General features: G+C 40.1%; 2 protein-coding genes across 3 annotated transcripts; both read left to right on the top strand.

Annotated features, from left to right (window-relative positions):
• Positions 1 to 114: 114 nt before the first annotated feature.
• Positions 115 to 26,705, top strand: LOC146466804 (uncharacterized). Of its 2 annotated transcripts, XM_085126657.1 has the most exons (8): positions 115 to 319; positions 1,264 to 1,462; positions 2,997 to 3,097; positions 9,745 to 9,830; positions 11,915 to 12,041; positions 22,704 to 22,838; positions 24,058 to 24,141; positions 24,845 to 26,705. In XM_085126657.1, the coding sequence occupies exons 1-8, from the start codon at positions 247 to 249 to the stop codon at positions 25,099 to 25,101; spliced, it is 1,062 nt and encodes a 353-aa protein (XP_084982783.1). In that variant the 5' UTR covers positions 115 to 246; the 3' UTR covers positions 25,102 to 26,705. The 2 variants fall into 2 exon arrangements, with proteins under 2 accessions (XP_084982783.1, XP_084982784.1); XM_085126658.1 differs by lacking the exon at positions 22,704 to 22,838.
• Positions 12,653 to 15,010, top strand: LOC146466805 (uncharacterized). The gene is made up of 2 exons (XM_085126659.1): positions 12,653 to 12,902; positions 14,436 to 15,010. Exons 1-2 carry the CDS (start codon positions 12,753 to 12,755, stop codon positions 14,946 to 14,948), a joined length of 663 nt encoding a protein of 220 aa, XP_084982785.1. The 5' UTR covers positions 12,653 to 12,752; the 3' UTR covers positions 14,949 to 15,010.

Genomic DNA, 26,705 nt, shown 5'->3' with positions numbered 1-26,705 from the left:
GTCTGCGCTGCGTGGGAGGCTATACGAAGCTTGGCGGGAGACAGGGTTTGTTTTGGCCAGATGATAGGTAACCCTATCGTTTGAATGTGTAACATTATACACATGATATACGTTTGCTCTCTCTGACAACATTCTACATTACACTAGTCAAAATCGCAGAGTCTGGGGATTCTGAAGCGTTTTGCGTGCAAAATTCAAACGCTATTTTGTGCCAAAAGTGAAGATTTGTATGAGGTTGGTTGGATCATGTTTGGAGATAGGCAAAAGCAGCGAAAGCGATCCGTGTTGTTATGGATATTGCTGAACTTTGTACACGATGGTGAGTGAAGGGCATTGCTTCGGATTATTTATTTTTCTATCCCTAGTCTGATCAAGGACTTTCAAGATACCAAACAATTGAGAAAGGATTTTCTCTTTTAACAATGATTAGTGGAAAACATAGCACACGTTGATCCGTCTAGGCGGAGACGCTACAGTGCTGCCGGACAGTTGAGAAAGCAGTTTCAATCATTGTAAACAAATATCACGCCTCCATAGGGTTGCAATGCCTTTTTGAGCTTCACAGTAGCTATTAAAGGTTGTGTTCGCTAGATTTTGAAGATCCAGTAGCAATGAAAAATCAGATGTTTCACTTCTCAACTCACCCCTTCCCCCCCCCCCCCCTTTCCCTTATGCGCTTCTAAGCAATAACCTTTTTACCCCCATACCTCAATGACGGAAAATGGCGCTTTTTTTATTTGCGCGCAAATTCGTCATTGATCTTTGTTTTTAGGGGGAGAGGAGTGTTATTCGGCTTTTTCAAAATTCTGGAAAGAAATTCTGATTTCGGATTATTCCGAATATGTTGTAAATAAGAGATGGCCTGGAGGCGGACCGATAGGAACTCTTGAGGGGAGGGGAGGTTGAATTAAACCAGAAAAGCCAAATGATAAGCCTTCTACCAGTTGAGATTGTTGAAAATGGTTTATGTACCATTTGTGTTATGTTATCCCCAAGTATCTTTCTTTTTTTTTTTTTTTAAGTAATTTGATTTGGTGGTGGACTTATCTTTGATTCGTCTCCCTCACAGTCGCTCTTTTGGCTCGTCACGCAATCGTCACGCAATCTTTCCTCACCGACATTGCTAATCTCTGATAGGCTCGACTACCAGCCGCTGTTCGGGGAAATGACCCTGCGCTCCTCCACAACTCTGACAGTTCACAATCACTTTCAAGGACGAGATGGGCAAAACTTAATTAAAATTGTCTTAATTCATTGTTTTAGTTTCTTTCACTGTCCACGCAAAGGATGTTTCTTTCTGTTTCAAAAGCGCTACGCATGATAACGTGATACTGAGTGGTGGCTTGAAGGCTGGCAATTACACGCCTTGGGAACCAAGCGATGAGGGTCACATGACACATGATAGATGCACAGAACATTGCTGTAAAAGCCCGGATACTGATGTAGTGTTTCTGCTGAACAGGTGAGGGTGCGGGCTCATATGGACGAGGACGCGGGGGCGCGAAATCGGGGACGTAGACACAATACGAAGACGTGCACGGGGACTGCCACCTTTCGAGGTGGGGACGCAAATGGTATTCGGAGTTTTTGAAATGCGGAAATGCGACTAAATAGTGACAGCCTGTTTCTAATTCAGAAACAATAAACTGAGATCCAAAAAAAAATTTGTAAAAGGAGAGAGAAGTGATGAGGTTTAAAGCTATCGATTGGCCATTAAAAACAATTATCTTACAGTCTACTAGAAATATTAGTGGATTTAAACGCATTTCTTTGGTACTGTCTGCTTCGGCACTCCCGAAAAGGCTAAAAACATATTTTATATGTAATAGTATCTTTAAGGCTGCATTGCAAAGCAGCCTTAACTACAAAGAAATTGTCCCCATGACGGGCAGTGGGACTTGGGCTGTGTCTGTAAGGGACTAACTGCTACACTAGCCTGCTGCTGAGACGGTTCCAGGGTCGTTCGCTCGCGCTTAATCCAGTATTAAAACGGAATGAAATCTAAACAGTGCCAGAAGAGTACGGCTAGCGTTAGCTTTTATCTGAATCGTCAACAGATAGGATTGCACTTCGCCCCACTGGCTCAAAAATTAGAACTTTTTCGTACAGAATAATCAGGGTATAAAGAACAGCACCACGAGGAACGAGGAAGTACTGCCCATAATCAATGGCTCTTGGTCATCCGCAGACTCAAAGTTAGCAACACCTCGTACAGCATAATAAACAGCACCACAGGAAAGTACTGCTCAGTAGCTTTCATTTGAATGGACACACTTCAGGATTACAACCACAGACTCAAACGTTAGAACCACCTTGCAAGGCATAATATGGTAAACTGCACCACCGGAAATTTTTGCTCAGTAGCGTTCATTTGAATGATTCATTGACAGACTTCTTCCAATTTACCAATCAAAGATTCCAGCAACATTCATTGCGTTCTTTCATTTCCTTTCGTTATTTTGTTTGTTATTAATAATAATAATAATTATAATAATAATAATAATAACAATAATTATTTAATAATAATAATAATAATAATAATAATAATAATAATAGTAATAATAATAATGATAACTTTATTATTTACAAGAATAAAATCTTCTAGATACAGTTCGATTCTATCAAAACCTGAGTGATTTTTCAGTTTGCTGTCATAAAATTGTAAAATATCAACAACTCATATATAAAAGCTAATTCATATTGGTTTGGTTCAGAAGATAAAAGATCAATTTCCACTGATGACCCTCATTATAAGAATATTTTAAATAATAATAATAATAATAATAATAATAATAACAATAACAATAATAATAATAATAATAACTTTCTTGAAGTGTCAATAAAATATAGCAGTTGCACACCACTAAGTGAGGACACTATCCAAAATTCAAAACACTAAAATGTCAATCAAGGAACCGAGATTGTAAAAAAGTATATAAATATAGAAATTCAGGAACAGCATAATGTACAGTTTTTACATGTATTGTTGTTTTTAGCTATTGCTTCTGTGTGAAATGTCACTCGGTTCAGTTGTGCTCCTTGAAGAAGATTACTCCGCCTCCTGACTATGACCCAGTCACCATCACTGTAGAGAAACGTAAGTACTCCATCTTTCAGTAAGGGAGCTTAAGTAACGACGACGGCAACGGCAACGAAAACGTCATCCGAAAATATATCTTTATTTCATTTGTGCTACTTCGCGATTATTTCAACTCGCTCAACTTTAACAAAAATGGCGAACTATTCAGGAACCAAATTGGCAGGAGTGGCGTACAAAGTAAGAGAGAAAATGAAAAATTCACCGTCGTGCGTTCACGTTCTCCTCAAAACCTTAAATGTGGTCATTTCACGTTGTTGTTTTGCAGAGGACGGCAAAGAAATGTACCAAAATGTAAAACGCACGTGCAAAGCGATTGTTCTTACTCATTAAACCTATTGTTTTGCGGCGTTGTCGTTGTCATCTCCGTCGTCGTTGCTTAAGCTCCCTAGTCTTTTTACTACACACCCTATAATGGACTATATGAGAAGGTTCCGCCCTAAGGGGATAACTTTTTCGGGCTGGAGGTATACAGCTGTTTCGACAAAGGTTGTCTAAAAAAAAGCTTGAAAGCGTGCTCAACAGTGCTTGAAGGTACTCTGGGAAATACTCAATAAATTTTTATAAAAGCTCAGAATCCATATTGCCCGCCATCTCAAGACATTATGGATTCTGAACCTTTATTGAAATTTATTGAGTATTTCCCAGACTACCTTTCGGCATTGTTGCGTACGCATTTTGGCTTTTTTTTGTTTTGGACAACCTTTGTCGAAGCAGCTGTATACCAGAGCAGGGATTTCACGAGCTGAAGAACAAACTGTCATTTAGGTTAAAGTGCCTCTAAGAAATTTAATTCCAAGAAAAAAGGGATGCAGCGTTTCTTCTGAAGGTACGTGAAAGAAGTGTCATTTACTGTGGAACGTTAATGAAACAGTTACCTTTTCTCTCTAAACACTAAAATGGTATATAAGAAAGGGTAAGGGTTTGGAACTCGGGGCGAAGCACCCCATCTCCCCCCACCCCCACCCGCCCCGAGACTACTTGTAACAGCTGTGCATCACTTCACTCCAGTTAGCAGTCTTCGAATAACGCGCGAATCGAGTACGAACATTTAACACCTATTCGAAGTGGACGTGAATAGTGGTTGATATAAATCGAGTTACCAAGCGGCGAAACAGTTTTAGCACCTCAATTATAGAATTGTTAATTTTGTGGGCTTTACTCTCACACATCGGCTTTTTTTTGCATCATGTTATTGGCAGAACTCATTAGGCCTTTTTTGCAATTCTAGATCAAAACCTTGTAGTTGTGTAAGTAAATTAAAAGATACGCTGAGGATATAAGAATTTATAAATTTATAACCACAGGAAACGAGAGCGATTTAATTTGTTTCGAGAGCAATTTAATACTCTTGCTCGCTCAATTTCGCACCAAAATTGATCGCGTCATCACTTTTCTCCTCGGTAAACCGAACTGAATTTTTTCCCATGAGCGAACCTGAACAATTGTTCCCCTAAGTGTTCCATTCCGATTTCCGGATTTAAACTAAAACAGGCCTCACCAAGGCCGCTGAAACCAGAAACGTTTAGGATTTTCACTGATTATAGTGTGTTAGGTTGAAAAGCATTTCGTGACAAATGTCTCACCCAGAAGGGCGAGAAAACCTGCCCAATGAATCTCAGATAATTTCAATGCCTTTGTTCCTTCTGTTGTGGTTTTCATTTCATAGACAAGGGATACAAATTGAATTAATATTTTAAGTCTTTTCACCGTTATATATGATTGAACGCGAAATTGTAATTCGCACTGAAGCCTTCATAGGGACTATTCCAGCCTAACAAGGTTCTTCGCAGTTTATGGTACGTCTTTAGCATTTCCAATTTATAATTTTAATTTTAAAGGGTATCTTGCTTGAAAATTGGACAAGAAATGGGGCATTGTCTACTAACAAAATTAAAACCAAAGAAATTGTCAACGGTAATTGTCAAAAAGGCTTGCACAGTCTTGTTTGAAAAGAAGCTACCTGAAACTAGAAAGTACAGAGGTTAGGTTCTAAAGAACCTGTGGTCCTACGTCAGTGGAAGAGTAGAAACGAATGTTTGGTTTATCAACAGAGTTGATAACTAAAGGTAAACTGGCCACTGTAAAGAGATTCGACTGATGACGTTTCGAGCGTTAGGCCTTCTTCAGAGCGAACCGTAACTAATAAATTGAAAATTCTTGAGTGTTTTTCATCCAGGTGAAAAAGCGTTTTGCAACGTTAGTCATACATTCAATGACGGTACCTCTTAATACAGGGTTATTTTTGCACCGTTTAATTTATGACTATATGCGAAAAGCAGTTCTTAGCGAGGGCAATTGCAACCCAAAAAGAACTGAATTGGGAGCAACCACGCATTTTTGAGAGATAATTAACCAGCAATAATTCTAAGAAGCTTTGAAATACGTTAATAATATTTCAAATTGAAGCTTAATTAGTTGTGAAAATGCGTGTTTACCCCTTATCAGTTTAGGAGTTCCGGTAGCAAAAAAGCCTTTGTATTACACCATCGTTATAGCCTGTGTTGGAGTCTACTTGGTTACTGCTAGGTTACCGTCGTTCTCGAACCATCGAGAGATGCGCCGAAGGTATGCACAGTAGCAAAAGCAAGCACCGGTCTTTTAGAGAATATATTATTTTCATGTTACCAAATGCATTGCAGTTCACTGTCTGAGCACCTGTCAAAGAATGGCTAAGCAAGTTAAATGTAGTTTTTGAAACATTAATTATTTCCCATAACAGCTCTTTATTTAGCTACTTCAAGACTGACCCCATTTTGAGGGTTGCTTAGTGAGCCTCTTGTGAACAAAAAGAAAAAATTTTGAGAAGAAAATTGTTGAAATGTTCCACGGACATTTTTGGTCCTTGGAAGCGCAAATGCTTCTCTCACGGGGTAAGTGCTTTGTCCCGGCGATTTAAAATGGTAGAAACATTCGGGGAAAACGTAGTTTCCACAGAAATGTTTCCTTAATCTTCTGCCAGTTTAAAACAGCAAGGTATTTTATGAATTACAGGGGTCTGTTTTCACTTAAAACAAAAGTAAGCGTAAAGTCCTCACAGCCTTATATGAAAAAAATAACTGATTTTTCATCAGGTTGAAATGTTTCTCCTTGCTGGGTGCTAAAAACTTCCAACTTCATAAATAAAACAACTGATTTATCATCAGATTGAAATGTTTCACATTACTGGGGACTACAAAAATGTTTTTCTCACTTCTGAATTATTGTCACTTTTTTCTCCTTACTTACTAAGTCAAATTTTGATCGATGTGTATATTTTTTCGTCTTCAGCGCGAGTTTTCTAGCGCAGTGAGAAACCACATCAACAAATCAAGAAGACGTAAAAAAACAATTTCTTTTAAAACTCTTTTTATAGGTATGTCAACCGTAGAATTGCTTTTCGCTCAGATCGATTCTAGCACACATTTTCCGGCGCCAAATGCACTCCTACCAAAACAAATCACCGACAATTAAATTGTTATTTTGAAACAAAATATCATTTATAACTTATGAATTGCATAAATCTAATTGGTTAATAAATAAAACACCATGCACCTAGACGTCGTTAAACTTGTATGATATTTCTAAATTTCTATTCAGTGAACTTAATCAGACTAAACATTTTCAAGCTATAATTTCAGCTTATAGACGAGACCTAAACAAGGTTGATAAATGGTTCCCATTCTTCTGCAGTTTTCTTTCCCATAAATATTTTCTATTTTCAAAGTTGTCATCGAATTGAATGGTGAACGATTTCAAAATATACTTCACCTCACAAAAAACTTCATAATTAACATTGTAAACTCTCGGCGTGCCGGAAGAGCTTCAGACTCAGAAACCATTATATGGTAAGTAAAGAATGTGTTTTGTAAACTTTTTATTGTACCATCAGTTGGCCATGTTTTAATAGACTATTTTTACGTTAAAATCGGCCACAGCTTAATAAGACTTTTCTTTCAAATTGAGGCCGAGACAGCTGTTTTAGAAAGTGTTCAGTTTCCACACATTAAAACCATCAAAGCCCGCACAGAATAACAGGAAAAATGTTATACACAAATTGCATGGAAATTATCTGAAAACGCGATTTCACGTATTCAGCAAAGCTACATCTCTCTAATTTTTTTTTAAAAGTAAACTTTTCGGTTTTGTGTCTTAAAACTAAAATTAGGGGCTTTTAAAGATTTCAAATATTCCTGGAATACTTCGGATCCATTTTTCATTTTCCATACTTGTCGCCGCTGCAGTTTATTGCCGGCTTTGTTTACCCCATGTCGATACAATTATCTTTGAATTTAGTTGCAAATCACCATGAGTGATAACATTGAACATACTTCACCGCACCAAATTGTTGAACTGTGTAAAAATTGCAGCTTTTCCAAAGTTCCGTCCTTAATTTCGAACAGTCGCATTTTCGATCCTGGCGTCCGGTTTTAGTCGACTATTATTTAGTTTTGATATACTTGACTCATCAAAAAGTAATATTTACCAAACTAGGGATTTTATTGAACTGCAGCTGGTTATATTGTATGTTACTGTAGACATAATTTACGAGTGTTTTAAAATTTTAGCATAAATTAAGAACAACGTATGTCAGTTAGCTTTCTCAGTTACGAAAAAAATTAGTAATCTAGAGGTGTTTCGATGGCTTGATAACGAATTTTTTTCTTGGAAAGCTTGTCGCATTTTATTTCATTCCATAATGGAATCGATACTCGTAATCTCTTCACTTTTTTACTTTAGGGGATGGGGTGGGGATATTGTTATACCGTTACCTTATGCGGGTCTACAGCCTTAATGGAATCATGAAAATCTGTAAAATGTACAATTTAATATTTACTGACAATAGTTTATGATCTATATTATTTGATGCTTTTAAATCGCTTTTCTTCATACAGACTTCGGTGAAGCTAATTTTTGCATTTCAGTTTCCATCTTGTTTTCTTTTCAAATTTCGACGCGCCGTTACTTAGAGGTTATTATATTCTGTTTTGTGAAGACACTAAAATAAAAATACTGTACATCGTCCTCATCCTCTCTTGACATCGTGAGTTTGTTTTGAAGCATAGCGGATGGGAGATTGGAACTAGAGTGGAAATTTCTGGGCGCGTTATTTTTGGACTATTCCGCAATAGGAATACATAGAATAGATGGTATTTATCAACAGAATAGTATTCCTAATCAGCCATTACTACTGAATTCTGAATACTGTATTCTGGTCTCTGGTAGGAGAATGAAGTGAACGAATGGAATACACTGAGTTTACTCAAAACAAGAGGAATTGTGTTCTTTGGGAAGCTAGCCTGTGAACAGTCTCCCAAAGTGGGACATAGGGTGAGGAGGAAGGATAGCGAAGCGGAGCAAGCCGAGCTTGATGTTTCTCTTCGCCCTTTACGTGTACCCCACTGGGGAGCCTCTTCGGCTACTGGGTAGCTTTTCACGTTAATAGGAACGATATTCTACCGATTTTTGTCTGATTCCTGAACCGGAAAGTGCCTTTAGTATGTATGTATACAATGCATCGATGCATGCGGACCAGGAAATTGATTGAAATTGATTCGCTCTGACGAAGGGTTAACGCTCGAAACGGCAGCACTCGAATCTCTTTTTGGTGGCCAATCTACCTTTAGTTATCAACTCTTTTGATCAACCAAACATTGGACCAGCAAACTGTTTGTTTGTTTATTTTTCTTGTCCTACGCATTTGCCACGCGACCGCATCAAATAAATTATTAAACCGCAAAACGACCTTACAGCCAAAAGGCTCCATTTGAATTATCAAAATATTCAACTTGGTGCTGAGGCCGTGAGGAAGAAAACAGCCGCAATGAATAAACATATTTATTCAATTTTTGTTTGTGTGCTCTGACGCCTATTGCGTTGTCATCATTGTCAAGCTGAATTTTAAATGAGGGGTCGAAATATTGTAAACAATATCCGAGGCACAAATTTTAGAATCACGTGACTCGTTTTCGCATGCTCTGGCCGGAAAATCTTTAAATTTTGTGAAAAACGTGTAAATTCGATTGTGTTTGAGTCTGCCATGTGGTATAAACTTTTCTGTATTCAGCAACTGTGGGTGTGCTACTAATTAGGGTTAATGGACAAGTACAAAAGATATGCTAGCTATCATATTTCAGTCCCGCTAAGAATGGGAGATCTCCCATGCCGTTAGCGTTCTAGGGATCCTCTGATCACATTTACATAAGACACACCAGGAAAAGTTTTTCATTTGTTGTTTCTATTCGTCTGCGTCGTTCTCAAGGCGCTATAATTAAAGGTTAGAACAGCCACTACAAAATCTCTTCTTGTACCTTCATTAATTTATCAGCTGTGGACCGCTAGTTTACTTTTGTCGTTTCTCGAAGTCGCGCGAAAGAAACCGCGTTTTGTTTTCAGGGTCAAGATTTTTCGGTTCTGTTTTGTTTTGTTGAGTTATCTCGAAGCTTTCAGTTCATCTGGTGATTAAGGTCTGTAACTTTCCTTCACTGGATAAACAATGATCTCTAATTAATTTAGAGCACTCTGCGCTGTTATAAATTTTTAATGCGGCTTGCGGTAACTTGAACCAAACGACACAAACAGCGGAATTGACACGCTAGCTCGGTCGACTAAAAACAATCCGCTGTACTACAGCCAAACGTTTAAATGAAAGCTGTCTTGTATTCCAGGCATTTCTAAGCTTTCTGCAACTACGAAACCTTTTACGGATACCGGGGATTTCACGAGGACCAAACCTACAGAATCTAGTACCCAAGTAAGTGAAAGTGTACTCTATTACTAAAATAATTGAGAACTGCGTAGAAGTGCCTTTAAGCCCAGGAGAAAGTAGAACGAGAGTTGGCGAGAATGTAAGCTCTTTTAAAATGTACAAGAGTCGTAGAGAGAAAATAAGAGAGAAAATAAGAGAGAAAAAAAAAAGAGAGAAAATAAATGTAAGCTCTTTTAAAATGTACAAGAGTCGTAGAGAGAAAATAAGACGAACTTAATTAGGATGTCCAACTCATCGACAAAACTCGAGAGAAAAACAATTAAACTAGTGCATTCTCGTTGACTCGCGTTCTTGTTTGCCCCGAGCGTTACAACTTGTGATTCACCAGGGGTTTTATATTATTAGTTTGTCTTCCCTTTAGGTAATTAGCCAGCATATGATTATGATTATTCGATTATGTACGATGCCTTATTACTCTTTCTGCTTAAAAGTGCATGATCCGCCTAATTGTTCTTTGATTTAAGAACATTAAAAAATCCATTCATTTTGTTTTCGAAGTAGGTAGGGAGTGTTGTCTTGTAGAGTGAAAACAAAAGAAATTTAACTTATAGTAGTCTTGCACCTGAATGCATGCCACTTAAATATCGAACCGAATTCACTATATTCAAATCACTGAAACCGTGTTTTGATTACGTAAGACAAGGCGGACAATATTGACCACGCGCGAAAAACGAGGGAATCTTTCTCCCAACGTTTTTTCCGGGAAATGTTTTTTTCTCACGCAAACAGAAAGAATTATAAACACAAGGGTTGATAAATTTCACATTTTTCATATCTAAGTCTTCGTTAAAACTATCATTTTAATTTCATTAGCTAAGGAAATAAACAGTCGTGTCATTCAGTTTACGTATCTTTCTCGTCAAGGGAATACTGCAGGTTTTCTTAATTCAAATCGCCCATAGAGCGGAATGGTTTAAAAGCATATACACCGCTCATTAAAATTGTCTTACGACTGATGTGTCCTTGTTTTGTCTTTGTGATCCTAGTACGTAGGGGCTGTTATGATGGTAAGACTCTTTTCTGAAAAAAAAAAAAAAAACACTAATAATACCTATAAATTTTAAAAAAGTATAAAACTCACGGATTAAAACTCAGCGAGTACGAGTGTTTGTCCTCAGAACAAGCTATACAATTTGTTAAAATCTAATCAATAAGCAAGCTTTATTCCTCGTTTTTCCCTTATATTCATTGATCGGTTGGAAAATTAAAGCAAGGTATATGTAGTCACCCGTTTATTTTCAAGAAGGAGGTCTTTTAGGGACAATTAATATTTCCATAATTAACACTGCCTTTGTTAAAGAAAAATCAAGTAGTTTTAAAGGCGGTTACTTAAAGCAAATCAGATTTACTGCCTTCAACTTGCAAATTCCAAAGCCCAACCACTAATGTTTGGCGATAGCAAGATACTTACGGTCATAAATTAGGGTCTCCATTGACCTGGCATAATGTTTTGACGTTGCATTGTGAATTGTTCTGCATCCGCCTTTACGTCTTTTCAGTGTAGAGTACATCCTGATCAAAGTTAATTTCAGCTTTAGTTTGTAAAAATTAAAGATTCGTATAATTAGATTTATGCAATCACTCTCTAAAATCTAAATACCAGAACATAAAATATATCTTATTAATACATACCGTTTCCTTGTACTCTTTTCTACACTTTTCTTGCTACAACAATCTACACTTTTCATTTGACTTTCTCTTCTTTTTGTTTCCCTTTTGCTCTTTTTATGTTGTAAAAGATATAACATGTATATAATGTAATAATGTAGGTAAGAGACTGACTCCTCTCGATTAGCGTTGCTATTTGCGGGTTAGTATAATATGTACCATATTTTCTGTAAAAAATGTATATTGTTGTCGTTTTTGTTGTCGAACACAAAAGATAGAACCACCTTGCACAGCATGATAAGCCATACCACTGCAAAGCACTGCTCAATAGTTATCATTTAAATTACCAAATTTGAAAACAACACTGCGTGTGTCAAGGTGTAACTTTGACAATGAAAGGGGTAATTGAAATGGACAGGAGTAGACCATGTACTGTTACTGACAGCTTTAAATCTTCTCAGTCCACCACCGTCAAACTCGAACAAAGAGACACCGAAAGAGGAACGAAAGAACCCGAAGATGTCACGACAAAATCCTCCGAGACGACGAGTGATGATGGACTCCGACGAAGAACTGGGGAAGACAACGGTAAGGAAGGGCGACAGTGAGGCAGTTCGCGTAAGTTCTTTTCTTTCTCTTTCTCATTCTTATTAACCACTAATCTCTTACTTGCATTTGACGTTTAATCCAGAGAAGAAAGTAATTGATATCATCATTGATTCAACGAACGACGAAAGTGTAGAGCTGGAATACCACGCACGGCTTATGGCTCTTAACAGACAATTATAAGAATGACATCGGACTTCAGTTTGTGAAGGCAACTTAGCATCTTTGTTGATCTCATCTCTCCCACTTTTGGCCCAAGAACAAATACATGAAACTGATGGTGGTCACAGTAGGGGTTCGTTGCGTGTTCAGTGATAATTTTATGTCGCCATATTTCAGACAGGAACGCCATTTGTACGTACTAATCTTATCCACGCTGATGTCTAACCTCTTTTAGCATAACCCAGTGACCGACTATTTAAGTCGCAAATCTGATTGGCCACGCAAGGGCGGTACTGAATTATTAATTATTCCGCGCTCGTTAGATAGGGGATGATAGATAATACTCGCCTCATTGGCTAAAATCATCTCATATCCAACACGCGCGAGTGGAATAATAGACCCTTCTCCAAGATGGCGGCCGAAAATTCAAATAAGTTAATATTCTCAGCGGTCTCACCTCTCACGTATAAAAGGAGATGAGACAAAGTGAACAATGCCATTCTGTCGATCAAGCGAAAGAGCATAGTTCAAATGGCGGACCCTGCTGTACAAGTCCCGGCACAGGAAAACCTTCCAGCAGCTCAAGCGGCCGCGGTTGTTCAACCACCACCACCGCCTCCGCCTCCACCAAACGCAGAAGAACCTCCTCAAAACGCCGCTGGAGAACAAGTCACTTTGGAGGTTTGTTCAATTTTTGTTTTACTCCAGTATCGTACACGTGTTCTTGCACTTCGTATTCCCGTGGCAGCTTTAAGTCTGTTTTCAGCTCAAGTCATGCCCTGCTTTAAACGTGTAGCTTTGTAGCTCTGCGGGCAATTTTCTCTTTACCCCCCAGTTTATTTTACGCCCTGCTTCTGAACGTGCGACCTTCGTTGCTTTGCGGGCATGTTTACAATTCATGTTGCGCCCTGGCTTGGCGGGCAATTTAAAATTCACTTCGCAATTATGTTGTGCCCTGCTGATAACGTGTACTTGGTTGCTTTGCGGGCAGTTTTAACTCTGTTTACAATTCATGTTCCGCCCTGCTTCAAACGTGTAACTTTTTAGCTTTGCGGGCCGTTTGAAACTGACTTCGTAATTATTGTTGCGCCCTGCTTCAAACGTGTAGCTTTTTAGCTTTGCGGGCAATTTTAAATTGACTTCGTAATTATTGTTACGCCTTGCTTCAAACGTGTAGCTTTTTAGCTTTGCGGGCAATTTGAAATTGACTTCGTAATTATTGTTACGCCCTGCTTCAAACGTGTAGCTTTTTAGCTTTGCGGGCAATTTGAAATTGACTTCGTAATTATTGTTACGCCCTGCTTCAAACGTGTAGTTTTTTAGCTTTGCGGGCAGTTTGAAATTGACTTCGTAATTATTGTTACGCCTTGCTTCAAACGTGTAGCTTTTTAGCTTTGCGGGCAATTTGAAATTGACTTCGTAATTATTGTTACGCCCTGCTTCAAACGTGTAGCTTTTTAGCTTTGCGGGCAATTTGAAATTGACTTCGTAATTATTGTTACGCCCTGCTTCCAACGTGTAGTTTTTTAGCTTTGCGGGCAGTTTGAAATTGACTTCGTAATTATTGTTACGCCCTGCTGATAACATGTAGCTTTTAGCTTTGCGGGCAATTTGAAATTGACTTCGTAATTATTGTTACGCCCTGCTGATAATGTGTTTACAATTCATGTTGCGCCCTGCTTCAAAACGAGTAGCTTTTAGCTTTGCGGGCGGCTTTAGATTGACTTTCTAATTAATTTTTTGCCCTGCTTCAACACGTATAGTTTTGTAGTTTTGCGGGCTACTTGAAGTCGACTTACCACTTTCTGAATTTTATTTATATGCGCTATTTTTGCCGATTATGTGTACATTCTAATTCTCGGTTAGCTTCAAAAGCTTTTCAATTTTGTTGACCTCAAAACATACTTCAGCAGAGAACTAGTTATTATCTTTGTGCGATCTTTGTCGATTATTCTCACTCTTCATTTTTTAATTGTCTTAATTTGCCATTTCTGAGTGCTTGTTTGCCACATTGTTCTACTTGAATTGTTTATTTTCGTATTGTTCTGTTAATTGTTATATTTGCACTCCGACTTTGTCGGAACAAAGGATTCCCTGCCACTTTACCGGGTCTTATCACAATGCTTGTACTCATTTACGAATGTTTTGTATCGCCGCTAAGCGGTATGAAATTACACTTCGCAATACATCTGTCTATTTCATTTTCTCATTCAGGCTTTGCAAGAAAGAATTAAATTTTTGGAAAATGCCCAAGGGACCTCCATTCAGGCTTTAAAGAATCGCATTACCCATTATGGTAGTCGCCGCCTGGAGGACTTCGACAAATACGAGGCCTTGCGCCTCGCGGAGGAGCTCGTCTCCGTAGCGAAGACAACTGGTGATGATAAGGCCGCCAGCTTTGACATCATAGCGGCCACCCTAAGAGAGAAAATACACGTGCCGAAAGAGCAGTTTAAAGCTTACTTTTTGGCTCTTCTCGCGGACAAGGAATTTATAAGAATCTTTGACACAATCTCCAAGGTCGACAAGTCGTTTAGACGTCCCTCGCCTTACTCGCGTCCTCAGGCCAGAGGCAGTCAGAGGTTCTCGTCACACCCTCGAGTGACCTGCTACAGATGTGGTACGCCCGGACACAAGTCTACGCAATGTTTTAAGCGGTCTCCGACGACCCGCTATTTTTCTTCAGGCGGTCCAGGTCACAACCAGCCTCGACCGACATCTCAGTAGCAGAATCTGCCCGATCCTCATTTTGTATGCGTTTTAGTACTATTAAAGTCAAATGAACACTATTGCATCACAATGTTTGTTTATTCATATACATTATACCCACCCCCCCAGGGTTTTATTAACATATTATTACTTACATATTTTACGACTCGCTACGCTGTTCATAGATGTGGGAACCAATTATCTCTTTTCGATCGCACCCTTCCCCCCTCGGGTGGCATTCTCAAAGGGAAGCTCACTTTCCCTCTCGGATTACCGGGGCTGAGTTTGCCATTCCTTGGGCCCTAATTTATTTCCAAGTTCTTTTTTATTTTCCTTTTAGCTGTCAGACCCTTGCTTTCACGATTGGGAAAAGCATCCCGGTTTCAAGCCTAACACAGTTGGTATGAATAAGTTACAGTGGATAAACATCGATGGTTCTGTTGTTGATGAGGCCCAAGGGATGGCAAACAATTCCCACATCTCTGATGAGGATATCGCCCTCGTGTTACAGGGAAATTCATTAGCGGATATGTCTCGCCTTGTTTTCCGCGATCCAGATCACTTCCTAGCAGGGGAACTCCATCGCCATGCACCACAATGGAATGCTTTATTAAATGATATGAACGATGAGCGCTTCTCTGAAGTCCGTGATTGGATTACTAACGGTGTAGACGTAACGAAGTTCTTTAGACCGTTTAAGGGTAGTTACAAGGGAAGGAATTACGAGTAAGGTAGTCCACCGCCTTGCGCTTTCCCCAACCACCTGTCGTGCAAACCTTTTGCCTCGTTTATTTCTGATACGCTCCTGGACCGTTTGCGTTCCGGTGCTATTTCTTTGTGGGGCAAAGTCGGAGAATGCACCCCACCCCACCTTATTATGCCCCTCACTGTCGAGCCTAGCAAGCCGCGTCTCTGCAACGACGATAGATTTCTTAATCTGTGGATCGAAGACCGTCCGTTTGCCTTGGATAGCGTCCAACACTTGCCTAAGTATGTCAATAAAGGATTTTACCAAACAGTGTGCGACGACAAGTCAGGATATGACCACATCAAACTTCACCCCAGCAGTCGAACTTACTTTGGCTTCCAGTGGGGAGGTTGGTATTTTGTGAGTGAATGTATTCCTTTTGGCTGGAAATCCTCGGCCTATATATATCATACGACTGGTCTAGTTGCGTCACACAGACTTCGTTCATGGAACATTCCCTCTTCATTGTATATTGACGACCGCCATAATGGCCAACTGTCATTTCCAGGTGGCATTTTACCAGCCGCCTATCAAGCCCTCGCCTCAAGGGATGAAGTGAATTTTGCTCTGGCCGTCGCGGGTATTTTTCTCACGTGCTACATCTTAATTTCCCTCGGCTACTTTATCGGTCTGGCGAAGTCTCACCTTACCCCGAAAAAACAGGTGCCATACCTTGGTTTCGGTATCGATTCTGAACTACAGGCGTTTACCTTGTTACCCCATAAAAAAGAAAAGCTTCTTCGTCTCATCAAAGAAACGTTGGCTCGCGATAACCTCGACCTACTAACCTTGCAAAGGCTCAGCGGTAAATGCGTGTCCATGAGCTTGGCAGTTCCGGGCGCAAGGCTTTATGTTAATGAAATAAACCTAGCTGTGTCTCGCGCCACGCGTTCTGCTCGACCTGTAAAGATGTCTGCCGCTCTAAAGAATGAAATTGAGCACTGGCTATTCCTTGAGACCTGGGACGGTTTTCTTCCCTGGCGGTCTGAGAAACACACACATGTCAGGCTGTTCTCCGACTCATCTCGCTTCGCTTGGGGTCCGGGTGCCATTGAGGCGAACGTTTATGATTACTGGGACGCCTCAACAATACAAGCCGATATCGCCACTAAGGAGACCTTAGCGCTCAATAATGTCCTTGAATCATTCGCTGATACCATCAAAAACTCGTGGGTCGACGCCTTCGTCGACAGCATGGCTCTAGTCCGTTCATGGAATCGACAGGGCTCTCGTTCTCAATCGCTTTCTAGCGCCTTGAAGAAATTATTCAACACAATGACGAAACTCAACATCGATTTGCACCTTACTTTTGTGCCTAGTTCTCAGAACCAAGCCGACTTCCCCTCGCGACGCCTTAGCCTACAGGATGCCAAATTGTGCCCATCCCTATGGACAGTAGTACAAGAGTGGTATGGCGGCGAAAATGGGCACTCTGTCGATCTAATGGCACGCCCTTCAAACGCCCAATCCGACTTGTCAGGTGCCAAGTTACCTTTCTTCTCTGAAAACCCTCTGCCGGGATCCCTGGGAGTGAACGTGTTCGCGCAATCGCCCGATCTGTACGATCCGTTTGTATTCAAGAACCCATACGCCTTTCCCCCGATCTGCCTAATACCTCATGTTATCAAGTATATGAGAAGCCTGCAATTATCCTACACTATCGTAGTACCAGACGTATGCCCAAGGCATTTTTGGTGGCCCTTGTTAACGTCTACATGTTCTTCCCGATACCTGCTGGCCGTTGCCGGAACCGTTGGAGCGCTCCTCACTCCCTCTAAACACGGGTTTTCAAACAATTGGCCTATCCCATGGGATCTCTGGGTGTTCCGCATCGGATAAGCAAGTAGTAGCTCTTGGTTAGCGCACGAGCCAAACAAAGAACACTTAGCTATCTTTAAATTTGCCAATTCTCCCATTAATTTAGCTCCATCCATTACTTCAGTGAAATCAATGTTGTCAATAAATCATTGTTTTCCAGTATACATCTGTTGACAGTTGTTTTATAGCTTCATTTATACATTTATGTCAAAACAAATCTAAAGGATAAAGAAGGAACTGTTTGTTTTACTTTCATATCCTTTAGGACTTACCTCCAGCCGTTCGAGCGTTTGTACCAGCCGTGTCATGTCCTTCGTGCAGCCACCCCAACGACAAGCTGTTCTTTTTCTGCCAAATGTGCGGCTACAGGAGGAAAACAGTCTCCCCAAGTGTCCCGAGCCCTAAACTCTCAGTCGACCTTCAAGCGATAGATAACCGTTTGGAACTCCTAAATAATGCCTCCCTTCAATCGTCATACTCAAAACAGAAGTGCTCACTTCGTACGGAGTTTGAAACTTTCTTGGCGTCCCTTCCGAATAGTAAAACCATCCTTTCGGCAAGCCCCACTGACATCTCTCGGTTCTTGGTCTGGAAAGACCGACATGGCAAAACCATAGTACATAGTAATGGGTGTCCCGATTCCCACCTTCAAAACGCAGCTAAGTGTAAATGTCCTAAACGCCTGGCATTCAAGACAATCGACTCCTACATTGGAAAACTGCGAGCCATTTTTAAGGAAACCGGGCGCTGTGGAGAGTGGAACTCCCTGCTAGGTCTGGGTAACCCCGCCGCTTCACTCGAAGTGCAAAATATCTTAAGGCGTCAACTGAGGAACAATTACGAGCCCGCATCACGCCAAAGCAAGCAGTTCCCCTATTTTTGTCCAAATTGTTGCTTCTGGCCCGTTTTTTAAATCGGAAAATTGCGGAGCGCTCGGTTAGTCCTTCTGGTCTGTTTGTATTGACGCGGGACCAAGCGTTTTTCAAAACGTTATTCTTTAGCGGTGATCGTGGTTCAGATCTTGGCATGGTGAAAACAGAAGAGATCCTGCGTTTCCCCCAGGACAATGGGCTGTTGTTCAACCACGTATGGGGAAAAACCCTGAGGGATGGCGTCTCTAACGTCTTCGGGATTCGGAGACACCCTAACCCTGAGTTGTGTCCAGTTAAAGCTATTGAGACATATGTAGCCGTGGCTTCCGAGTTGCGCGTTTCTGTGACAAATGGTTACTTGTTTCGACCAACTAATCCCCAAGGTCATATTGTGAACAAACCATTTTCAAGTTCTTCAGCAGAAGCTCGTTTAAAGCTGTATTTGAAAGAAGCTAAGATCGATGAGGGAGAAACGCTACACAGCTTCCGTTCGGGCTCAGCCATAACGTTAGCGTTATCTGGCTCCCAGTTGGCGGACATAATGTCTCATGTAGGATGGAATAACAAAGAAACTGCTCTCTACTACATGAAACTAGCGGAGGTGCTTCGTTTGGATAGTCCCTCTCATTTGCTATCCGCGGACTCTTCCGCGACAGCCGCCCTAACAGAGAACTACATGGAGCTTAACCGTCTAAAAAACTTTATATCCGCTTTTCCGCACGTTTAATTCTTAACCTTGTTGCATCTCGTTTAAAACACTTTACGAATTTTTAGGATGGGGCACCTTGAGTTTGGGATTCTGAGAACGGGGTTTCCTTATGGTCCAGTGGTTTGGGACTTTAGGACACTCTGTAACATAGAGACTGTCGGTGCCCAATCTCAACATAGCGTGAGAGAGAGAACGTTGAGAATAAAGTACTATTCTCAGCGGTCTCACCTCTCACGTATAAAAGGAGATGAGACAAAGTGAACAATGCCATTCTGTCGATCAAGCGAAGTGTTGTAGTATAAAATGCAGCACACGGTATCCCTTGCCCTGACGTTCTCTCTTTCACCAGCCATCAAGTTTCGTCCTGCGTTTGATTTTCCCTACCCAAACCCTCCCCTTTCCTCTTCAGAACATTCATCAACAGGACGAGACTGTCGGTGCCCAATCTCAACATAGCGTGAGAGAGAGAACGTTGAGAATAAAGTACAATTGAAAACGTATACCAGCACTAGAAAGAGCACTTTTACTCTAGTAACCCTGCAAAGTTTCAGCATATCAGTAATATGCTGAAACTTTGCAAAGTTACTGAAGTAAAGGTACTCTTTCCAGTGCTGGTATCTGTTTTTCATCCCGTTCAATTTTAACTCATTCAAATCTGTGTCCGCCATTTTGGAGAAGGGTCTATTATTGAAAAATTGCTTTATCTTGCTGATTTAGTGATATTTTCTGTTTCCCCTGACGTGTACTCTTGCCATATTTGTGGGAGGGGGGGAGGGGTGTCTAAGGGCTCATAAACAATGGCCTCTAAGCCAATCAAACCCCTGCAACTTCGCTTTCCGATGAGTCAGTTTTTAATAATTTTCTCTTGGTTTTTATCGACTTTGATAGTTGTCGAGAAACTTTGTTTGTCTCCAACTATCAGCGATAGAGACATCGAGCTTCCCGTCTCCTTGTCCTAGCAAAAGCATTACCTTGATCCACGTTTACTTTAATTCGCTGAGTGTTGGTCGAACCCTAAGCCAAACCGCTGACCCTCGCACGCCGACTCAGCATACTGGCATCCCAACACGTGTTGCTATCACCTAAAGTTGACTTTGTTGCCCGGCCTCTTTCGTGTGCATTTAAACAGTCTTTTGGTTTAAAAAATTTGGTAGGTACTCTGATTGCACAAGACAAATAATACAGAGTTATTTTTGCGCCATATATGACTACAGTCAACTCCCTTTATTACGGACACCTTCGGGACCGCAAGTAATAGTGAGAGTCCGTAATAGGGGAAATTTATTTCAGTCAAACGTCTGTAATTTGTATTTGCCGGAGATTTAGCTGCTCTCCATATTATCGGGGTGTCCGTAATAGCGAGGTGTCCGCAAGGCGAGAGTTGACTGTATATGGAAAAAACTGATTTTAGCAAGGGGTATATTAATCAAAAAAGGAAATTAGGGGTAACCACGCATCTCTCAGAGATAACTAAGCAACAATAATTCTTAAAAGCTCTTAAATAGATAACAAGGTATAATTTTTTTCCAAATTGAAGCTAGTTATCTTCTGAAAGTGCGAGGTTACTCCCAATCTTGTATTTGGATTCCAGTAGCCTTTGGGCACACAGAAATATAGTTGTTTCTGTAGGAAGTCCTGCATCCTTAAGAAATCTGAATTTCTCGAACCATCCTAAGATGCAAAGAACACAAGCGCAGTAGCAAACGAAGGCACCTTAACCCTTTCACTCCCATGGGAAATGTCGTATTTTTGTAAAACGTCAACTGTGAACCCCTACACCAACTGTAATACACCAATTAAAAGGTTTTGTCTAGGGCATTGTATAGATCATTCCAGCTAAAACAAAGGACATAACAGAAAATAATGAAAAGTGTTTAAAATGAGAAAATAAAAACCTTAAAATACATCTCACTTCTCGTATACACTGGGTATACCCCTAAATTATAGCTTAATTTGCATATCTCAGCTCATAGTTTCTTGTCAAATGGTGACTTGGTCTTTAAAAGTGTAAGAGGAAAAAGTTACAAAAAATGGAGGGGTGGTTAATCATGCCTTATGTAGGAGGGGGGTAAGGTTTTATCCTTCCCTTGTGCAGATCTCTCCAAGATCTGTTTGGTGTCCAAATTTGATACAGATGGACCCAATATTGAGTGCGTAATGACTTCTTGTGCCATATGGCACTCTTGAGAGTGAGAAAGTTAAATATATTTCAAAGCCGAACTTGAATAAGTGACTACTGTATTTCTATTTCTATTTCTATTTCTACGGAACGTATTGAACAAAATTTAACTCTTTTAAATATATAACTATAAAACAAAATACACATGAAGTCATTATTAAAGTGAAAATAAATTAAAAAGGTGAAGACTGCGGATAAAGAGTACGAAGTCATAATAAAAGAGTAATTTTCAATGAACATTCGGCCCCGTACTACACTGATCTGGAATGACCTACTAGTTAAGTACGGCTGTTAGTGTAGGGTGTGGTCTTACCTGCGAGTATGCATAGCCACCTATTATCGCTTCCGTCGCAGTTCTTGCGGACACGAAGCGATGAGAGGCGTCATTATTCGCAGATTAGGAGAGGTTGGAAGTTTTAATTTTTGCGAAATTGTGATATCCTTGGTACTGAACGTATTTGAAAATCGGAGCTAGTTTTCCTCCTCTCAGTTATATGATTTTCTCAATCTTCTTCTCCTTCCCCCTTTCCCTCTTTTCTATTCTTTCCCCAGACTAGAGCGGACCGGAGGTACTCTTTTAAAAAAATCTGTTTTTTTTTTCTTTTGGAGCCCTGAGGCCCAAAGATATGCCGCACTGAACTGATGATTCAATTTCTCTCTCTCTCTCTTTTCTCACAGAAACTGTTTCGCTTTTTCTCTCGCAAGCATAACCCGCAAACAGCACTTCTTGTTCGTTACGCTGTCTGTTTTTTCCTTGGTGGACTTGTTGGCCTCATTCCTTATTTAGTCTTTGTCATCGAACTCTGCAAAGGTTTGTGCTGGCTTCTATTGCTCTTTCTACAATTCATGCCTCTTTTCTTGATCTCTTTGAGTGTTGTTGTCTTTATACCAATTCAAGCACTCTAGCTAACGTATTCACTTTTTTCACTTCATGATTGTAAACATTATCATCTCTGTTATTTTCTCCAGTTTTGAAATTACGTTTTATTCCTCACTCGTTTTTCGCCCAACTACTTAAGATTTAAGTACCTTCCCTCCCTCTCTTCCTTCCTTCCTTCCTTAGCTTCCTTCGTTCCTTTCCCCCCTCCCTCCCTTCCTTCCTTCCTTCCTTCCTTCCTTCCTTCCTTCTCTCCCTCCCTTCCCTCCTTCCCTTCCCTCCCTCCCTCTCTTCCTTCCTTCCTTCCTTCCTTCCTTCCTTCCTTCCTTCCTTCCTTCCTTCCTTCCTTCCTTCCTTCCTTCCTTCCTTCCTTCCCTCCTTCTCTCCCTCCCTCCTTCCCTCCCTCCCTCCCTCCTCTCCTTCCTTTCTTTCTTCTTTTCTCTCCTCCTTCGTTCCTTCTTACCTAACGTCCGTCAACCCATCTGTCTGTCCGTCCGGCGTTTCCTCCGAAAGTCCTATGTGCTTTGAATCTGCCTTTTTATGGTTTCTTGCAATGTTCATTGTTCACAGCTAATTTTGAGGTAAGAAATGCTCACCTACCTGTGCTAAATGGATTCTCTGAAACAAAAGACGCTCCTAAAAGCGAAGCAATTACAACTTTGAGTGGAATTCACAGTGAGCCAAGTCCAACAACAGCTAATGTCGGTATGTTAATAATGACCAAGTTTGAAAACTGTACAGATTACACTCTTGGTTATCACCAGTACAAACGGGGGATCTGAAAAAGAGCTTTCAAATTACAATAATTTGTAGTCAAAGATTTTGAAAATATTTTTTAGTTGTTTTCACAGGACTTCGCATATCCTGATTTATCTTTGGTAAAATCCAATGTTAATTGTCATGAGAGAACGCAAGTCTACGGGAGTTCACTATGACTCCCGCACGCCGCTTTCGAGGTCCTTTGATGTCCGCATGACCCATTCAATTTCTATAACACTTGTGTGGTACCAAGTGCTGAAACTCGTAAAACAAGGTTCTAAGCTAAAAGAAGAATGCGTGGAAATAAAACTATGATTTAAAAATTTGCATTAACGAAGAAGAAAAACATGCAGTAAATACTTTAAAACTCGTCAGAGTGATGATATTTAAATGACGGTGTAATGTAAATATTTTTAACCCTATCTAGCTAGACCGAGGGATGGGATTCTACCCTCGCCGACTTTGGCCTTTTATGACCTTTTTAGAACGACACGAGACTTTGCGACTTTTCAGAAAATGATCTGTGAACAATTTGGTATGGTAGCTCAGGATCCGCTGGATTTCATGCTTGGCTGACCCCAGAAGACAGAAAAAATCCCAGTCTAGTTAAGGTTATTGAAGGAAATATTCACTTTACATAGGTGACTTTGGCGCGTTTGCCGATGTATAAATCTGGTTCCCTTTCTTCATAATCTTTTAAAAGGATGGACATTTTAAACCAACTGGTTTTAAATCCTTCTATTTTACTTCTCCTGATTAACAACAACTTACTGAAGTTATTAGAAATCACTTTGAAATGTATATTAATTATCCGATATGAAAACAGCAGGAAATAGTTAATGCCAACGATTGCATTGTTGAGTTGTATGCATAAGCACTCAGCAACGACGCATCACTTTTACCAAGTGCATCGCTGAGCCGCGTACGCATGCAACTCAGTAATGTAGGATGGGCAAGTGTACAAGTATTTGCGCGCTCAAACTTAGGACTAAGGTACCTGACACCGCCTTGCGTACCTACATGACCTGGTACAAATTAAACTCTGTCTCCTGGGTGAGCTTACATGCTGGTACTGTCGATTTTGTAGGTCCAAGCCGCTTCGTTTGGCGTAATAAAGCTTGCTTTAATCTCTTAATTCACAGTATTTGTTTTTATATTTTATTAGATATAAACATTACTACACCTAATATCACTTCAACTGGTCCGACGACGCCTCGTCCTACACGAATTGTGAAAACGGAGAAGAAAGGTAACTCAAACTCTGATGAACACCTCAATATTGCCCCTTTCTCTACCTTGACCTTGTGTTGCCTGACAAGTTTGGCACTGAGTATTTGTTTGCAGATAGTTCTAGGCATATAGTGACATCAGCGACCATTCTCTTGTGATCTTCCATAATTGCAAACAATTGCTGATCACTTAGTTAGTGAATGAATAAGTGAACAAGCCTGTCAGTCAGTTAGTCAGCCAATGAGCAAGTCAATCAGTCAGCCCATCCGTCAGTCAGTTAGCTAATCAGCCAGTCACTCATTTGGCTACTCATTCATTCATTCATTCATTCATTCATTCGTTCGTTCGTTCGTTCGTCCGTCCGTCCGTCCGTCCGTCCGTCCGTTCGTTCGTTCATTTCATTTCTTCCTTCCTTCCTTCCTTCCTTCCTTCCTTCCTTCCTTCCTTCCTTCCTTCCTTCCTTCCTTCATTCATTCATTCATTCATTCATTCATTCATTCATTCATTCATTCATTCATTCATTCACTCACTCATTATGAACGTTTTTATGGTTTTCGTATGCTAAGAATTATGGGCAAATGTGCCATCTTCTTTGGTTTGATGGATAAGATGGTGAATATCAGAGTAGCTGATTGTCGAATAACTTAGCTGGAGAGTGTAATCATAGTCATTATACTTTTAAAAAATTTTAACAGTAGCGCAATTTTTAATGTTCCTTTCAGCTGACGGAACAGGGAATGACGACATCTCTCTCCAGTGCCCTGGGACGATAAAGGTCATCCGCGTCCGAGCGTTTGCAATCCCTGGGGACAACAAAACTATCAAAGACTTTGACGAGCATTGCCAAGCAAACCTCGCACAGGTTGACAGTACAAACGTGTGCATCGTCAGCTTGAAACGAGTTTATAAAACGAATTACCCGCCTTTCATAAAGACGTTAGTGACGTACACATGTTCGTACACCGAGTACGTTAGCTAACAGTAATAACTCGAGAATGTTTCAGAGGCTAAACGATGAAGGAAATGCAATAAGCAAGTAAGTGGTGAACTGAGGTCTTGCGTGACTTCTTGCGTGACAAGAATGCTGCATTGATTCGTGCAGAGAAAAGCTTAATAGAGAGATTTAGAATCGCGTTCGCGTTTATGTTTTCTTGAAAAAAAGATAGTACGTTGACGAGACGTCAAGTGCAAAATAATTCTTAACTTTGATGCTAAAGCAAAACTACTCGATTTTACTGAGAAAATCAAAGCAGTGAGTGGCAAATATAGGGTAAACATGGTCACGTGGTCATTTCTGCCGTAATTTTAAATCTCTCTAAAATGTATACATACAATGATTTAGGCCAACCTTTAAATAGAGCCAAGGTAAATTTCACTTTTGGCTGCAAGTTAATGAAAGGGAACCGTCACGCTTACAGCAAATTGACGTTAAATTGTTGGAAATAATGTCTTAATTTATAAGCGTAGTTTAAAAAGTCTAGAAAACATTTTAGTCCTCTAAAACTTGAATATGATTATCGTCCATTTTCGCGTTTAACTTCCCCGCGCGTCGCCATTTTGCATTCCCTGACGTCATACGGTTGCCCAACTATTCTTCACAAAAAACTGCTTCCTTGCAATAGCAACAACCGCGTCACGTCATAAAATCCAAAATGGCGGCCTGCTGGAAATTTAAACGCGATTGTGGGAGTTAATCATATCAAATTTTTAGAACAGCAAAATGCTTTCACCACTTTTAAACTAAGCTTTGGAATGAAAACACTATTTTTTTTTTATAAGAGTGGAGGTTCCCTTTAAAGACAGGATTAGCAATGAAATCAATTAATCCCGATAACTTGATCCCTCACTGGAAAAATAAGATTTTTCGACTGTTAAAACATCACTGCAGTGATTATCGGTAATTTTTGTTGAGGTACTTTTGATTCGAGTAAACATTATCCTACTGCATCGTGATTATCTTTTGCGACAATAGATGTGCAAAGATCTCCCTACAAGAAAAGACCGTCTGAGCAATCTCTTTAGAGACACTGGCCGCCAACTTTTAAAGGAAACCTCCACTCTCGAAACATGTTAACGTTACATTATTGAAAATACAATTTTCTTTGAAATTTCATTGGAAATCATGGAAATAATATTTCAGTGTCGGAAAAAACATAATTTGATTATCGTCTATTTTCGCTTTTAAATTTCCCGCGCGCCGCCATCTTGGATTTCATGACGTAATAAGGTTTGCTCAATTGTTTTACACAAAAGAACTTCTGCTGAATAACAATAGCGGCAACCATTACACATCATCAAATTCAAAATGGCTGCCCCCAGGAAATTTAAAAGCGAAAGTTGTCGATGTCATCTCTAATTTTTAACACACTTGAATGTCATTTCTACGTTTTAGACAAATATTTAGAATTTAGACACTATTTCCAACGCCTAACCGTCAATTTGTTGTGAGAGTGGAGGTTCCCTTTACTAAAAAAATAAAAAATAAGGGACCTCTCGTTGTCTTATGCGTTTTGAAAATTAAGACTTGTAAGTATATTAAACGTGGTAAATCGAAACATTGAGATACTCTTTAAATAAAAATTA

Source organism: Pavona decussata, unplaced genomic scaffold (assembly GCF_977016875.1).
Source record: "Pavona decussata unplaced genomic scaffold, jaPavDecu1.1 SCAFFOLD_140, whole genome shotgun sequence".
NCBI classification, from domain to species: Eukaryota; Metazoa; Cnidaria; class Anthozoa; order Scleractinia; family Agariciidae; genus Pavona; species Pavona decussata.
This window is presented reverse-complemented; position numbering and strand designations above follow the sequence as displayed.

Coding starts and splice junctions, on each gene's coding strand:
- LOC146466804 (XM_085126657.1), top strand. CDS start 247: ATGTTTGGAGATAGGCAAAAGCAGCGAAAGCGATCCGTGTTGTTATGG. Junction 320..1,263: donor GCTGAACTTTGTACACGATG/GTGAGTGAAGGG, acceptor TCATTGTTTTAG/TTTCTTTCACTGTCCACGCA. Junction 3,098..9,744: donor CACCATCACTGTAGAGAAAC/GTAAGTACTCCA, acceptor CTTGTATTCCAG/GCATTTCTAAGCTTTCTGCA.
- LOC146466805 (XM_085126659.1), top strand. CDS start 12,753: ATGGCGGACCCTGCTGTACAAGTCCCGGCACAGGAAAACCTTCCAGCA. Junction 12,903..14,435: donor GAGAACAAGTCACTTTGGAG/GTTTGTTCAATT, acceptor TTTCTCATTCAG/GCTTTGCAAGAAAGAATTAA.